The sequence below is a fragment of the Pelophylax lessonae genome (assembly GCF_965119305.1).
Source record: "Pelophylax lessonae genome assembly, chromosome: 13".
Classification (NCBI taxonomy): domain Eukaryota; kingdom Metazoa; phylum Chordata; class Amphibia; order Anura; family Ranidae; genus Pelophylax; species Pelophylax lessonae.
The window spans coordinates 96,070,925-96,086,572 of record NC_138780.1 but is presented as its reverse complement, the minus strand read 5'-3'; the positions used below and the strand labels follow the sequence as shown (position 1 = coordinate 96,086,572).

The following is a 15,648-nucleotide window of genomic DNA, read 5'->3' as shown; positions in this document are numbered from 1 at the left end:
CATGGCACTGTCCGATTGAATTCAAACCGACAATCTTGCAGACGAGTCGTTCAGTGGCTCAGACAAAGCTTTACTGCTCTGAGCTCCAAAACATTTATTGGTAGTTTTGACTCTTATACTGCCCAGGTTCCCTGGGCACAGAACATCCCCAGGACCCCGCCCCAGCCCGACAGGCTGGTGTCCGTGGTTACCACCGTCCAAAACAATGAGAGGAAGGACTTGCCCTGGCATAGTGCTGGAGAGTGAAGCAACCATAACAGTTGCTTCACTGGTGTTGCGGCTCAACCGAATCAAATTGTCTAAAGACTTTAGATCCTTGTTCCATTTGACCAGAATCTCTCGTTGCAAAGGTCTGGAATAGAGCTGAGCAAACGGAACCGCCTCGAAAGGTCAATACCATCAGACCCAAGGACCGCATGCAAGTTCGCAGAGAGGACAGATTGTTTGCCAGCAATGACGGTATCGCCCCCTGCAGCTTTTGCAGCTTGTCCGGGGAAAGAAAGACCCTCGTCAAGGCTGAATCAAGAGTCAGGCCCAGATAAGCCAATCTCAAGGAAGGTATTGGGGTAGATTTCTTGAAATTGATGGTCCACCCGAACTCCTGCAGGGAGCTGACAGTGATTGTTAGGTCGCCCATCAGGGCTGAATGAGAGTCTGCTCTCAATAGAAGATTGTCCAGATACCCCAGTACCGCAATCCCCCAGTTGGCGCAACAATGCCAACACCGGGGTCAGTACATTGGTAAACACTCTGGTAGCGGAGGCAAGACCAAAGGGTAATTGCCACAAACTGCTCATGTTCCTCTGCTATGGCAAAGCGTAGAAACTGCTGGTGATCAGCATAGATAGGGATTTGTAGATATGCGTCCTTGATATCTATGGAGGCCAAAAAGTCTCCCTGGTGTAGAGACGCCACTACCGTTCGAATGGATTCCATGTGAAACCTCTGTACCCACATAAAGCGGTTCAGAGCCTTGAGATCCAGAATTGGACGCACTTTGCCCTCTTTTCTGGGCAAAGGGTTTTGAATAAAACCCTTGAAAGCGTTCCTGCCCTGATCGGATCAGTTTGTGACCACATCTGTTCTAAATCAAGGAAGTCCAAGGTTCCGGAAAGCGTTCCCGAGAGGGAACTGGTACAATCACCCATTGCGACAGCAGATCTTGTACCGCCTCCCGTAGATCCCTTAACCTGTCTGGAGAGAGGCAGAGGTTGGACGGGAAGAATAGAGACCGGAATTCGATCTTGTACGCTGATCGGATCAGTTTGTGAACCTATTTGTCCTGAATCAAGGAAGTCCAAGGTTCCAGAAAGAAGCAAAGATGTCCCCCACCCCAGAAGCGGGCGAGGGCACCCCTTCATGCTGACGAGGATTTGTCCACAGATCCGGACTGGCCGGTCTTTGATTTACCTGACCATGGCCTTTTGGAATTCCCAGAAGACCTGAACGGCTTTCCTTTTTCTTGTGACCCGGAGGTACGAAAAATCAGCTTATGAGCAGCGAAGGAAGGCCCCCCTGTCTAGGACGTAACGCCTTGCCCTTGGAGGGCTGAGGAAGAAGAGTACTCCCCCCCCCCCCCCGTAAGGCCTTTGATCAACTCGTCAAGAGCACAGCAGCCTGATACAACGATCAGTGATCCGCTGTGTCCAGTGGAGGACACAAGGCATGCTTTTGGGACAACATACAGGTACACCCTCCCAGAGTGATGTGCGTCCTGCCCAGCTGTATATGTACAGTGGCTGGGTGAGAAGTTGTTATATTATATCTAAACCTGAAACAGAAATTAAATATACTGCAGGTCATCACTCCTTAGATATGGTGGCTGTGTAAGTTTTCACTTTCTTTAGTTGCCTTTTTTTCCCTTTATTTCAAGTTGGTGACCCTGCCAGTAATATACTTTCTGTCATACAGAAGGAGAAGCGTTGCTACCCTAAGAGAGGGGGTTTGTTAGGATAACCGAAAAATTACATTCTCTCCCAGGCATAAAGCTAACTGATAGGAGTCAAAAGCAGCAGAGGACGTTATCAGCTCAGTAGATGAGCAGCATCAGCAAAACAGTAGTGCAGTGGTTCTTAACCTTGGAGGTACTGAACCCCACCAGTTTCATATGCGCATTCACCAAACCCTTCTTAATTGGAAAAATAAAATATGATTTTTTCAAATTCAAAACATAGGTATATATTATTTTAGGTATATATTTATACATAGGTGCACAAAATGAACAAAACCATTAAGAACAAAGAACAAAACCATTAAAACATGATTTTCACACAAAAACATAATAATGAATATTTACTGCAAATTAGTGTGACTTCTGCTGTTGTCTTTCAGAGACCAGTTCAGAAATGTGTGGCTTTATCATGGCAAGTGCAACTCTCATGTCATTATCATGTCTCATGTCACCTCACCCTGGCCTGCTGTAAGGGGGGATCTATATGGGGGACGGGACCTCACCTCACCCTGGCCTGCTGTAAGGGAGGATCTATATGGGGGACGGGACCTCACCTCACCCTGGCCTGCTGTAAGGGGGGAGATCTATATGGGGGACGGGAACTCACCTCACCCTGGCCTGCTGTAAGAGGGGATCTATATGGGGGACCTGATCCCCCATATAGATCCCCCCTTACAGCAGGCCAGGGTGAGGTCCCCCATATAGATCCTAGGTCCCCCCTATAGATCCCCCTTACAGCACGCCAGGGTGAGGTGAGGTCCCGTCCCCCATATAGATCTCCCCCCTTACAGCAGGACAGGGTAAGGTGAGGTCCGGACCCTGGCCTGCTGTAGGGGGGGATCTATATGGGGGACCCCAGAGTGACCTAACCTCACCCTGGCCTGCTGTAGGGGGGGATCTATATGGGGTACCTCACCTCATCCTGGCCTACTGTAAGGGGGGATCTATATGGGGGATCATGTCCCCCATATAGATCCCCCCTTACAGCAGGCCAGGGTGAGATGAGGTCCCGTTCCCCATTTAGATCTCACCCCTTACAGCAGGCCAGGTTCCCCATAAAATAGATCCCCTTTACATAGTCTTCTCAGTGTTCTCACACAGTCAGTCAGACAGTCAGTCACTAGAATAGTACAGCCAGTACTACTCCAGTCCTACCTTTTTTTCACCTGTGTCCCGACTCCCGATCACAGGCTAGGTTTTCCTCCTGCAGGCTGCAGCACCACTGTCACCCACTGTCTCTCTGGCCTCTCACCTGCCGGCTTCTTCTGCTGCTGCCTGGTTTGGTGGTTCTCTCCCGAGCTGCGCTGGGCGGCCGGTGCACGGGTTAGTCCCTCCCCCCGACAGTCCCTCTCCGCACCGCACGCCTGGCCTGTCCCCTCCCCCCCACCACCACTCCACAGTGGGCGACGCCGGCTCTGGCTGGATCGGATACGGTCGGGAGCCGAGCTGCACAGCCAGCAGTGAGAGCGAGCCAGGGGCAGAGAGAGCTACGAGTGCGAGCGGAGCGGGAGCGGGAGCGGAAGGACATGCCCGAAACTGGAGAAATAGTCCCTGACAGCGAAGTGGTACTAGCGGAGGGTGTGCCGAACCCTCGAGACTGACCCACCGAACCCCTGGGGTTTGATCGAACCCAGGTTAAGAACCACTGCAGTAGTGTTTTGAAATTATGAAACAGGTATAACAAAACCGGTGCAATGGTATAACATATCAAAAGGGACCAAATAGGAGAAGTTCATTGTTAAGAGTTTGCATACACTGTATTATACCTGTCTATAAATTTTATGAACGTTTTCCATGATTCTTTGAAATCCAGACTAAATGACTTACTTATCAAGAGGTAGGGCTATAGTATGTGGGCTGTAGTATGTTGTCGATCATTCAGCAATTGTCTCCCCAGAGATCTACATTTTCCTGCAAATAATGCATTTCATAGACTACAATAGTAATGACTTGGGGTGAACAACTCTCCATCTAAATGACTAGGCATTCACATAAGGCGATTTTAAATCGCAGGCAGAATTACTGTGATTCTGCCCACGATTCAAAATCATGGCAAAACGAACGATGCACATTTGGGTGCCATGATTTTGCCACAATTTTTGCGCAATATAATCACATGGTTAAAAACCGTGCTAAGCTTGTTTCCCAAAAAGGAGCAGGAGCTTCTTTTGGGCAACAAATGCCCATAGGACAAGCCCATTTATGTGAATGGACACACTTTCCCATGTGTAAATTGCGTTTTAAAAATCAGGTGCAGAAACACTCAAGGTCTGAACGGGGTCCAAGGAAGTGATTACAAAAAAAAAAAAAAAAGGAGCGGAGGATGCATGGCCTGTAGAATAATTGGATTTTTTGTAAGAACTTACCGTAAAATCCTTTTCTCTTAAGCTCATTGATAGACGCAGTCCTCTTTGATTAATATCAGTAGGGTTATACTGCCCCCTACAGGAGTAGGACACTAGGCAGGAAAAACGTTCTGGCCACACCTTAGGGACAGTCCCAGAGGGTATATCCTCTCTCTCCCTGCTACAGGATGTTAGTTATGTCACAAAGCAGTGTCAGAGAATTTAACCCAACCCAACTCATAAACAGAGGGGCGGGTACTGCGTCTGTCAATGAGCTTAAGAGAAAAGGATTTTACGGTAAGTTGTTACAAAAAATCCAATTTTCTCTGTCGCTCATTGACAGACGCAGTCCTCTTTGATTAATATCAGTAGGGACGTCCCAAAGCAGTGCCACAAATGAGGGGTGGGATTACGGAAATCAAAATCCAATCCAGAAGGCCCAACCGGTGCCAACTAGAAGTCTTAAAGGCTCATCAAACAAAAGGATGAGACTCAACTGAAAACCCAACAGAAAAAACCCTCGAGGTAGACCACCGGTCTCCTCAAACAGCGGCCTGCAGAACCTTGCGGCCAAAAGAGGCCTCCGCCGATGCCAGCACATCAACTTTATAAAATTTTGTAAAGGTATGAACCACTGACGCCTGATGGCGGAAGGCCCAGGAAGCACTAAGCGCCTGAGTGGAGTGCGCCTTAACAGGGAACGGAGGAATCCGACCCTTAATAGAATAAGCCTGTACCACCGTCTGTCTGATCCATCTAGAGATAGTCGCAGCAGACGCAGGCAACCCCTTTCTAGGGCCATCCGTGATCACAAAAAGTGAATCCGTCTTACGGAAAGATTCCGTAGTAGTCAAGTACACCCTGATCGCCCGAACTACATCCAAGGAGTGTAACGCAAATTACCGAGGATGACTGGGCTTAGGACACAGGGAAGGTAACACAATATCTTCATTTAGATGGAAATCTGAAACCACCTTAGGAAGAAAGGATGGATTCGGATGAAGAACCACCTTATCCCTATGAACCACCAGATATGGGGAACGACAGGACAATGCGGCCAGTTCTGACACCCTGCGTGCAGAAGTGATAGCCACCAAAAAGGCCACCTTCTGGGATAAAGTAAGCAAGGGAATCTCCCTAATATTTTCAAAGGGAGGTTTCTGAAGAACCGACAACACCAAATTAAGATCCCAGGGCGGTAAGGGCGTGCGCACCGGCGGAGCCAGGTGCCGCTCCCCCTGGATGAAACTCCGCACCAAGGAATGAGTAGCCAGAGGCCTCTGAAAGAAGATTGCTAACGCTGAAACCTGACCCTTGATAGTGCTCAAGGACAGTTTCTGCTCAACCCCCTTTTGCAGAAAAGCCAATATTCGGGCCACCGAGTAAGAACGTGGAGGAAAACCAAGGGATTCACACCACGCGATATAAGACTTCCATGTGCGATGATAGACTTTTCTGGAAGTCGCTTTCCTTGCTTTAATTAGAGTAGGAATAACTGAAGCTGACAACCCTTTGTCCTTCAGCACCTGGGTCTCAATAGCCAGGCCGTTAAAGCCAGCGATCGTAAAGCAGGATGGAAGAGCGGTCCCTGAGACAGCAGATCCTCCCTGAGAGGAAGTCGCCAAGGAACGTCTGCGACCAGCCTGACCAGGTCGGCATACCAGGCCCGACGAGGTCAGTCCGGAGCTACCAGGATAACTGGAATTCCCTCCACCTCTATCCTGCGAAGAAGTTTCGGCAGCAACCTGAGAGGAGGGTAGGCATACAGTAGCTGGTACGGCCCCCACAGGGCGACCAGCGCGTCTGCGGCGTCCGCTAGAGGATCGCGGGAGCGAGCTACAAACCTCCGCACCTTCCTGTTGAGCCGAGATGCCAATAGATCCACATCCGGGGTGCCCCAACGAAGGCACAGTTGGTGAAATACCTCTGGATGAAGAGACCATTACCCTTGATCCAGAATCTGGCGGCTGAGGAAATCTGCCTGCCAATTCTCCACCCCCGGAATGAATACCGCGGAGAGGGCTGGAACAAATCGTTCCACCCAACGAAAGATGCTGGCCACTTCCATGGCCGCCAGGACACTCTTGGTGCCCCCCTGGTGATTGACGTAAGCCACGGCCGTGGCATTGTCCAACTGGATCCGCACCGGGCTGCCCCGGAGCTGCTCGGTCCAGTGAATCAGACAAAGTCTGATCGCTCTCAGTTCCAATACATTTATCGGTAACCTGGATTCTTCCAGGGACCAGAGCCCCTGAGCAGATCGTCTGCCGAGAACCCCACCCCACCCGGATAGACTGGCATCCGTGGTGACAATCGTCCAATAGATTGGAAGAAATGACTTCCCCTGACTGAGCATTGGTGATCGAAGCCACCAAACCAGAGATTCCCTGGTTCGTTCGCTCAGCCGGATCCGATTGTCCAGGGAATCGGGATTCCGGTTCCATTTGAGAAGAATCTCCTTTTGGAGAATCCGGGTATGAGACTGGGCAAACGGTACTGCCTCGAAGGAGGCCACCATCATATCCAAAGTTAGTCCCAGATAGTTCAGTCTCCTGGTGGGGACCAGGGATGATTTCTGCCGGTTCACGAGCCACCCGAACTCTTCCAAAGAGATCATCGTGATCTCCAAGTTTAGCAGCAGAGCTTGCGTAGACTCCGCACGGAGTAGAAGGTCATCTAGGTAGCCTAGAACCGATATGCCCCGCTGTCGCAACAGTGCCAAAACTGGGGCCAAGACTTTTGTGAAGACCCGGGGAGCAGAGGCGAGACCAAAGGGTAATGCCGCAAACTGATAATGGTTTTCTCCCACGGAAAAGTGAAGAAAACGCTGATGTCCTGCATAAATGGGAATGTGAAGATAGGCATTCTTGATGTCTATGGACGCCAGAAAATCCCCCTGATGCAAGGAGGCCACTACTGTGCGAATGGACTCCATCTTGAATTTTTGCACCTGGACAAAATGATTGAGTGCTCTCAAGTCCAGAATTGGACGCACCTTGCCCTCTTTTCTGGGTTTTGTGAATAGGTTCTAATAGAACCCTTGAAAACGTTCTGTCCAAGAAACGTGGACCACCACTCCTTGTTGCATTAAATCCGTCACTGCCCCTCGCAAAGCTTCTAAGCGGTCCGGGGATAGTCGGATATTGGAAGGGAAGAACCGCACCGGTGGAAGCGATCGAAACTCGATCTTGTATCCCGACCGTATGACCTCTTGAACCCATTTGTCTGGAATCCTGGAGAGCCATGGCTCCGGAAACCGGTGAAGACGTCCCCCCCACCCCAGATATGGGTGGGGGCGCACCTTCAGGCTGTATTGGTCTTATCTTCAGGTCTGGCAGGGCCGGACCTTTGTTTATTCGACCAGCGCACTTTGAATCCCCCTGGGGGGGCTTTGGAGGACTTCGCCTTATCGCCCGCCCCAGAGGAGCGAAACAATTTTTTATGAGCGGAAAAGGAAGGTCCCCGTCTGCGACGCGGTGCTTTCCCCTTGGTAGACTGTGGTAAAAAGGTGCTCTTGCCACCAGTGATACCCTTGATGATCTCATCCAAGGTGGCGCCAAACAGGCGATCCCCTTGAAAGGGGAGATTAGTCAAAGCTTTTTTGGAAGCTTGATCCGCCGACCAGCATTATAACCACAGCATACACCGGAGGACCACCGCCGAGATTGATACGCGCCCCATTAATGGAGCGGCATCCAGGGCGGCGTCACAGACAAACTGTAGCGGTTGTACCATCTGCTCCAGCAAGTCCGATACTGCCGGGGGAGACTTCTCCCCTCCAGATCTCGGCGTAAAACAACTTGGTCCACTCTGTCAATGTCTGTGCAACCAGAGCAATGGTGAACACTGGCCTTAAGGCTGACCCTATCAGGGAAAATATTGAGCGGGATATAGATTCCACTTTACGGTCCACTGGATCCCGAAAGGACGGAGCGTCCTCCACCGGGATAACCGTAGCTTTATTTAATCTGGAAATCGGTGAATCCACCGACGGTGGAACCGTCCATTTATTAAGGAGAGTTTCTTCAAATGGATAGCGTCTAGCAATCCGTTTGGAAATACCAGGGGCTCGTTTTGGACGGACCCATTCTTCCTTAATTATATCTTGAAAACATTTGGGCAAAGGAAACACCTTTGCCATCTTGGTAGGCTTACCAAAAGCAATTTCAGTATCAACTGCTTCCGTAGGTATAAGCTCAAGTCTTAAAGTTTCCCGCACAGACACAATCAGTGCATCTACCAATGCTTCATCCTGCGCTATAGCGGAGGGAGAAATGTCTTCCTCACTATCCGAGTAGATGGGATACGAGACACTAGCCCCAGAAGCTGCTGTGACAGGCTCAGAATCTGTATCTGAAGTGTCAGATGAAATAGGGGTAGGCAGGGGGTCACTTCTTTGCGCCCCGTCCCTGACAGGCCACCTCCACCCGGGATACAAAAGACTCCAAAACCGCTGATAATGCATCAATACTAAGTGGGGAACTGGAGGGTCCTGCGGCCACCTTGAGGGGATCAGGTGGGGATACATGTGTAGCAGGTTCCATGATAAATCCAGGAACACTTGCCAGCAACCAAGGATTGTAAAAGAAAAAACCCCTTTTTTTTTTTTTTTTTTTTGTATAATCCCCCAGCGCAAGAGCGCCCCTCAGTGTTACCTGCTTCGGACCCCCACAGAGAGAGAGAGAGAGAGAGAGAGAGAGACCCCAAGGGCTCACCACCTGATGCACAGAAGTTTCTACCGAACTGCTCTCAGCGCTGTCCTTTACAGAACAGGAAGTCTTGTGGATCGATTTACCCGGGTAAAGGAGGCGGCTCCGCCCCTTTACACGCCTTCCGGCACTCCCACTGCTACTCCACGAGGTAGCTGGGTGTATCCAAAATGGCCGCCCCCATGTAGGAGACATTAGGCTACGCCAAAATGGCGGCTCCGTGCGGCCTGCGGAAGAATGATGGATCGTGCGGTCTGCAGCAGAATGGCGGTGTGTGCGGCCTGCGGAAGGATGGCGGTCCTTGCGCCTGGGAAAGGATGGCGGTCCGTGCGCCTGCGAAAGGATGGCGGCCCGTGCGGCCTGCGGAAGGATGCATCGCTCTGTGATAGGTAGGTGCTTGATCTTATCACCCCTCTGTATGGCTGTTCACAAACAGCAACGCCAGCGGCACTCTGTCCATCCCTGACTGGGCTGTCATGGCTCCTTCATTTTAAAATGCAGGCTCCTTGCAGTGACTCATGTAGATAGTCAGCTCCCAAACCAAGCCTCCTGGAGTGGTATACCTGCAAGTAGGGAGATATGTGGAGTGTGTCACAGGATAGAGGGGAACCCGGGATCATGAGGGTCCGACCATCCACAAAAGCGCCCGCATCCATTCCCAAAAACCGGCAGGGGGAGAGGGGGAACATACTACTCACCATACCGGAACAGGCGGGCACCCACTCCTAACAGAACCCCTCTCCACTGAGGTGGGGGGGCTGTCGACCAATACGGACGCCGTGACTCAGTTTCTGGCTGGTCGTAGGCGACCTGGCGAGACGTTTTAACTCGCAGGGCCAGTCCCCATCCAGTGGATCTCAACATCCAGCCCGTCGTCCAGCTCCAGCATACTTGCTTGAAGATCTCACAGGAACAAAAACTGGAGAGAAAAAGCTAACTAAAAAAGTTTTATCTAAAAAAGCTTGCCAGGACCAGAGATCCCAGCAAGGAACTTAAGTCCTTACTCCTGACTAGGCAGAAAAAAACTAACATCCTGTAGCAGGGAGAGAGAGGATATACCCTCTGGGACTGCCCCTAAGGTGTGGCCAGAACGTTTTTCCTGCCTAGTGTCCTACTCCTGTAGGGGGCAGTATAACCCTACTGATATTAATCAAAGAGGACTGCGTCTGTCAATGAGCGACAGAGAAAATAGGTTATAGATTAGATTATAGTCAACCAGAGTATTTAGACATTTAAGTGGGCAATACCAGGCTGAAAAAGAAAGCCCGGAGAAGAAAAATGTTCAATTTTGACAGGAGAGTACTCGGTATGTAGTACATATTAGATACAATGAAAACATTTACCTGTGTCCAGCAGTAAACAAATTACTGAACACAGGTTGGCTTTGTGCCAGGAAAAGATTTAGTTGCCAGTACATACAGATGGTTGTATACCTTAAATGCACCTAATATAGTCTATGTAGCATTTCAGGTACAAGACACAGTCCATGTACCACTCCAGAATAAGGTGACCACATCTTTACTAATCTTTTTAAAGTTAATCTATTGTTGAAGAAAAACAAGGATTGCCACTGCAAAATGTTATTTGCTTAACAAATATGATGACCAACTAGCCTCAATCATCTGGCGTCTTTGACTCAAAACAAGTATGCAAATTAGAAAATCCATATCTGCATGGTTTTTAGGTCAGTAACATCAAAATACTGAAGAAAAATGGTTATCATGACTGGCAATTTCAGGAGGGTCAACAATGGCAGCTTCCAGGTTTCTCTTACAACAGGTTTCCTTTATTAGAATAGAACACTCAATTATTTCACCTTGTACTATCACACTTATTACAAATTGTTACATATCCCCTACCCTCTGCGCTCCTCCTCCTCTCCTGCACATGCTCTTGAGCTGCACCCAGGATCTGTTTTCCAACCTCCAGTGCCAAAAGCTGCACTTCTGAGGACTCCCTCGTGAGAAGCAGTCGATGTAGCACAGAGACTAATTCAAAAGCAAGTTCCTGGAGGATACAAAGCAGCAAAATAGAAGCTGAACTCATTAAACTGATTCAAAGAACAATTACATTTTACAGTATCAAGAAAAAGGTAATTTAATCTGCTCTTATGAAAGAAAACAATATGCATAGCTTGACTTTTTTTAAAAATGCACACCATTATTCTATACCCTTCATCTACTTACCTAAAATATTAAAATTTGTCTAACAGCACAGCAGAAAAAAATTGTGAGTATTAATCCATACATTAGTCTTCATGTGTACAAGATGGGTAAAACTTGGTAAATGATTTGTTTGCTATGCCTCCCGGTACTAATTTTAAAAAATGCACTACTTTGTACTATGCAGGAGGTGATGGACCTAGTAATTACCTGATCAGCCCCTATATGAGCACGGGGCCAGGAGACTCCGAAAAGGGCTTTCATAGCTCGCAAACAGGCAGTAATTCTCTCCATAGGTGCATCCACAGGGGGGCAACAAAGAAATTCCACACAGATTCCTATAGAAAAAATCCAGAATATATCAATATAATGTAGCTAAACATCCACACCTTTATTCATTTCTCTCACATAGAATACACAACTCACAGTAAAAGCTACGTATACAGTATATTAACAATGAAGTAAAGTGGAAGCAATTTATTATGTTCATACAGCAGTTCTCTTAAAGCACTTTACAACTAGTGTGTGCAATGTCTCCTGTCACCCAGCATGCAAGGGATTCTGCTCGCATTAGAGCCTTGGATGTCAGTGTAAACAGAAATAAATGATGTGATCCAATCCATCTATTTGCTAAGTACATTGCTGTTCTTGGTAATTTGTGTGTGGCTGATTAACTGGTGACCTAAGTGGAAACCATAATGAATATGGATCAGAATCTCAGCAGGAGCCCAATCTTAATAAAAGTTCTGGGAAATGTCCTATCTTCTACTAAAACATGACACACTGCACAATTGATAGAAGAGGCCCCCACCCCCCTTGCCAACTGTAAAAATGACTACCGTCAATCCAAATGTTCTTCAAAATTATATTAAAGTCTTTTTTTTTTTTCAAATAACAAACATTTTATATGCACCTGTTCTGTGCAGTCGTTTTGCACACAGCAGGCCCCTCCTTCCTGCCGAGTGCCAAGCAGCTTGCTATGGGGGCACCCAAGGCGAGCCACAGCTCTGTGTGCCCATTCAGACACACAGTTTCTGCTCGACCCCACCCCTCTCTCATCTTATTGGCCCACTGACTGACAGCTGCGGGGTGGGAGGACTAATCAGGAGGGAGAGTGCCAGACAGCTGAGTCTCTTGTGTAACATCACTCAATCGAAATGGGGATCAGGTAAGTATTAGGGAGGCTGCTTCACACAGAAGGTTTTTTTTATCTTAATGCATAGATTGCATTAAGATAAAATTCCTTCTGCCTATAGAACCAATTTAACAACTTCCGGACCGCCCGCCACACATTTACTGCAGCAGGCTGGCCCTCCTACGTTAACCAACGTAGCCCTACGTCGGTCACGCGATTGGTACTGGGGGCGAGCGTGCGATTGCCGCCAGCCCCCCCGCGATCACTCCCAGCTGCGAGAGAAGGACGGCCAGCTGTTGTAAACACAGCTGACTGTTCTTCTCTCTAAATTGATCACAGGTCTCTATGGTCATTTCACAAGCCCCTCCCCTCACAGTTAGTAAACACTTCTCTAGGCTCACATTTAACCCTTTGATCACCCACTAGGTTAACCCCTTCCCTGCCAATGTCATATTACAGTAACAGTGCATATTGTTAGCACTGATTACTGTAGTAATGTCACTGGTCCCCCCAAAAGTGTCAAAAATGTCAGTTAGGGGTTAGATCTGTCCGCCGCAGTCCTGATAAAAATCGATAATCGCCGCCATTACTAATAAATAAATAAAAATGACAAATCTTTCCCCTAGTTTGTAGACGCGATAAGTTTTGCGCAAACCAATCAAAATACGCTTATTGCGATTTTTTTTTACCAAAATGTTTTGGCAGAATATGAATTGGCCTAAAAGGGAATGTTATATAGCAGAATGTGAAAAATATTGTGTTTTTTTTTTTTTTCAGAATTGTCGCTTTTTTTTTTGTTGGTGATCAAATACCACCAAAAGAAAGCTCTATTTGTGGGGAAAAAAGGACGTCAATTTTATTTTGGTAGAGTATCGCACGACCATGCAAATTAAAGTAACGCAATGCCGAATCGTAAAAAAATGGCCTGGTCATTAGAGGGGCAAATCCTTCCGGTCCACAAGTGGTTAATGTTTACCCTAAGACCTAGTACTCCTATTTTTCTTCAAATTATACTTCCAAACTGTAAGTTGTCATTTCTATGTTGCCTTATTGGCCTAATTTTGTTGTGGCCACACCAATGTCTCAGGTGTGCACCTCATAATTTTCATATTCTACAGCTGAGGATAACAAGGCGGCAAAAACATTAAACCATGCAGAATAAATTTGTCTTTGAGCCCTTCCTAATAGCTTTTACTTACAAGCCTACCTTGGTGTTTTCCTTTAAGACATTTTAGCAGCAGTTATAAATTATTTGTATTAAATTCTAAACTCCCTAAAATATACGCTCCTTATTTAAAGTCCAGTGGCAACACAAGCCCTAAACGTCAGTAAAATGGTTACATAGTCCTAAATTCAGGGAGTTACCCTGACCAGACCTTCACCACCGGGAACCGCATGCCAACTAGAGGTGTTTGAAATGTTTAGCTAAAAATGGGAAAATATTTTTAAAAGTTTTCAGTAAAAGCATGTGTACTTGGTGCTACAGAACATATTTTGATACTGAAATTAGCACATACCAAGAATTAGGTGAAACCTCTCTGAGTTTACATCGTCTGGTGACTTAACAGGTATCCTTGTACTCTGCTCTTGCCCCATAGTGGTTGGAGTTACTGGTCGAGAGAGTCGGCTGCCAGCTTCCTCTTGATCAGAGTGGATAAAACCAGAGTTGCTAAGCCACAATGAGGTAGCATGTAGGATAGGAGCCCACGAAGAAAGATAATGTGACCTAGCTGCATCACTGGTTTCGGCCACGTAAAAAGCACCACCTAAAAATGCAGACAAAACAAGAAATTGGATCAAACACTAGAGAACACGTTTGAAGAGTAATACATTTTCAACATGACCCTGGCTGTGTAGCAATGCAAAAATATGTTAACACAATAATGCATTGCTAAATAGCCAGAGGCATGTTGGAATGTGTAGTTTAGACATGCAGTTCCACTACAAACAGAGAGCCACGGTTTTCAAATGACTACTAAGCAAACATCTTTTCATGTTGCTCTAAACTTACTGTTGAGGCAGAAGCTGAAAGGGAAAGGGGTGGAAATTACAAGAGTTGGATTTGACAAGAACTTCGCTATTAAAGCCCAACTCCAGTTTTACTGTGGCTTTAAATAGTTTTACAAGTTCGGCCCAAACAAACACCTTCCTTCATAACAGATGCACCCCCTGGGATGCTGTATAAACTGTATGTAGCATTAGCTATATACAGGATAAAAAGCTGTGTTTCAGCAGCAGGACGGAGGCTTCAAGTCGAGCTGAGTGCTACTCAGCCTTTCATAGGAAGCCTTGTATTCTATGAATATAAGGCTTTCGGTGGTTGGCTAAGATGGAGATCATGACAACAGACACTCGTCTCTCCACCTCAGCAGAAACCTTGTATTCATTCATAAAATATGAATGGCTGAGCTTCCTATGAAATGCCTGTCCCACTGCCGAAGCAGAACTCTGTATCCACTCCAGTCCCAGCGACGTACTGGTATCATTCCTGGTATTGTTTTTTTTAGAGCCGATGGTCAGCTTTCTTGTAAAAGCAACCCTAGTGGCTAATTAGCCACTAAAGAAGCTTGTAAAAACAACCCCCCCCCCCCCCCCCAGCCGCCATCCAGGGCTTTCTCAGACTCTCCTGTCCCACCGGGGAGACCCGAATGACTAGCTGGCAATTTCTCTGGCTGACAATAGAAGTAATGGAGACCAGAACGGCTCTGATCGCCTCTATGGTATAGGAAACTGGAAGCAATTAGCACATATCACTTCCGGTTTACCTGTATGTAAACAGTGCCATTTTTTAAATAGGGAAAGCATTTGACAACACTGAACTTGGGCTGATCAAATGCTTGTAATGACAGTGGAGACATCTAGGGTCTAAAAGATTTATTACAGGGGATATTAATATTGTCTGGGATAGCAATAAAAGAGATGCATATATATAAAAAAAAATTAAGGCGCCCCTGTCCCCCTGCACTTACGTTAAAAGGGGAATTCACGGGTCAGTCCCGCACACATGCAAACAGCAATCGCCCCACACATGTGAGGTATCAACATAAACATCAGATCGCGGGCAGTAATTCTAGCAGCAGGCCTCCTGTGTAAATCTAAACTGCTAATCTGTAAAGGCATTTAAATCATCGCATATGGCTATGGATAGTAGAATTTCCCCGCTTGTCTCCCTTGCAAAATTTTAAGGCATGATATGTTTCCTATCTACTTTGTGTTTGAAGAACCACTGTGCAAGTACCGTGTGACATAAAAAAGTACAACACCCACCCTTTTATTCCCTAGAGAAGGGGTAGGGAACCTATGGCTCGCGAGCCAGAAGTGGCTCTTTTGATGGCTGCATCTGGCT

The 15,648-nt window shown here is 47.3% G+C and overlaps 1 protein-coding gene across 2 annotated transcripts in view; it reads right to left on the bottom strand.

Annotated features, from left to right (window-relative positions):
- HEATR5A (HEAT repeat containing 5A) overlaps positions 1-15,648 on the bottom strand; it is a 277,280-nt gene that overhangs the window by 37,623 nt on the left and 224,009 nt on the right. For both annotated transcript variants that reach the window (XM_082275260.1, XM_082275261.1), the window contains 3 exons: positions 13,820-14,068; positions 11,378-11,505; positions 10,865-11,012 (listed from right to left, as the gene is read on the bottom strand). In XM_082275260.1, the coding sequence (XP_082131386.1) occupies positions 10,865-11,012; positions 11,378-11,505; positions 13,820-14,068 (525 nt within the window). The remainder of the gene's footprint in view (positions 1-10,864; positions 11,013-11,377; positions 11,506-13,819; positions 14,069-15,648) is intronic.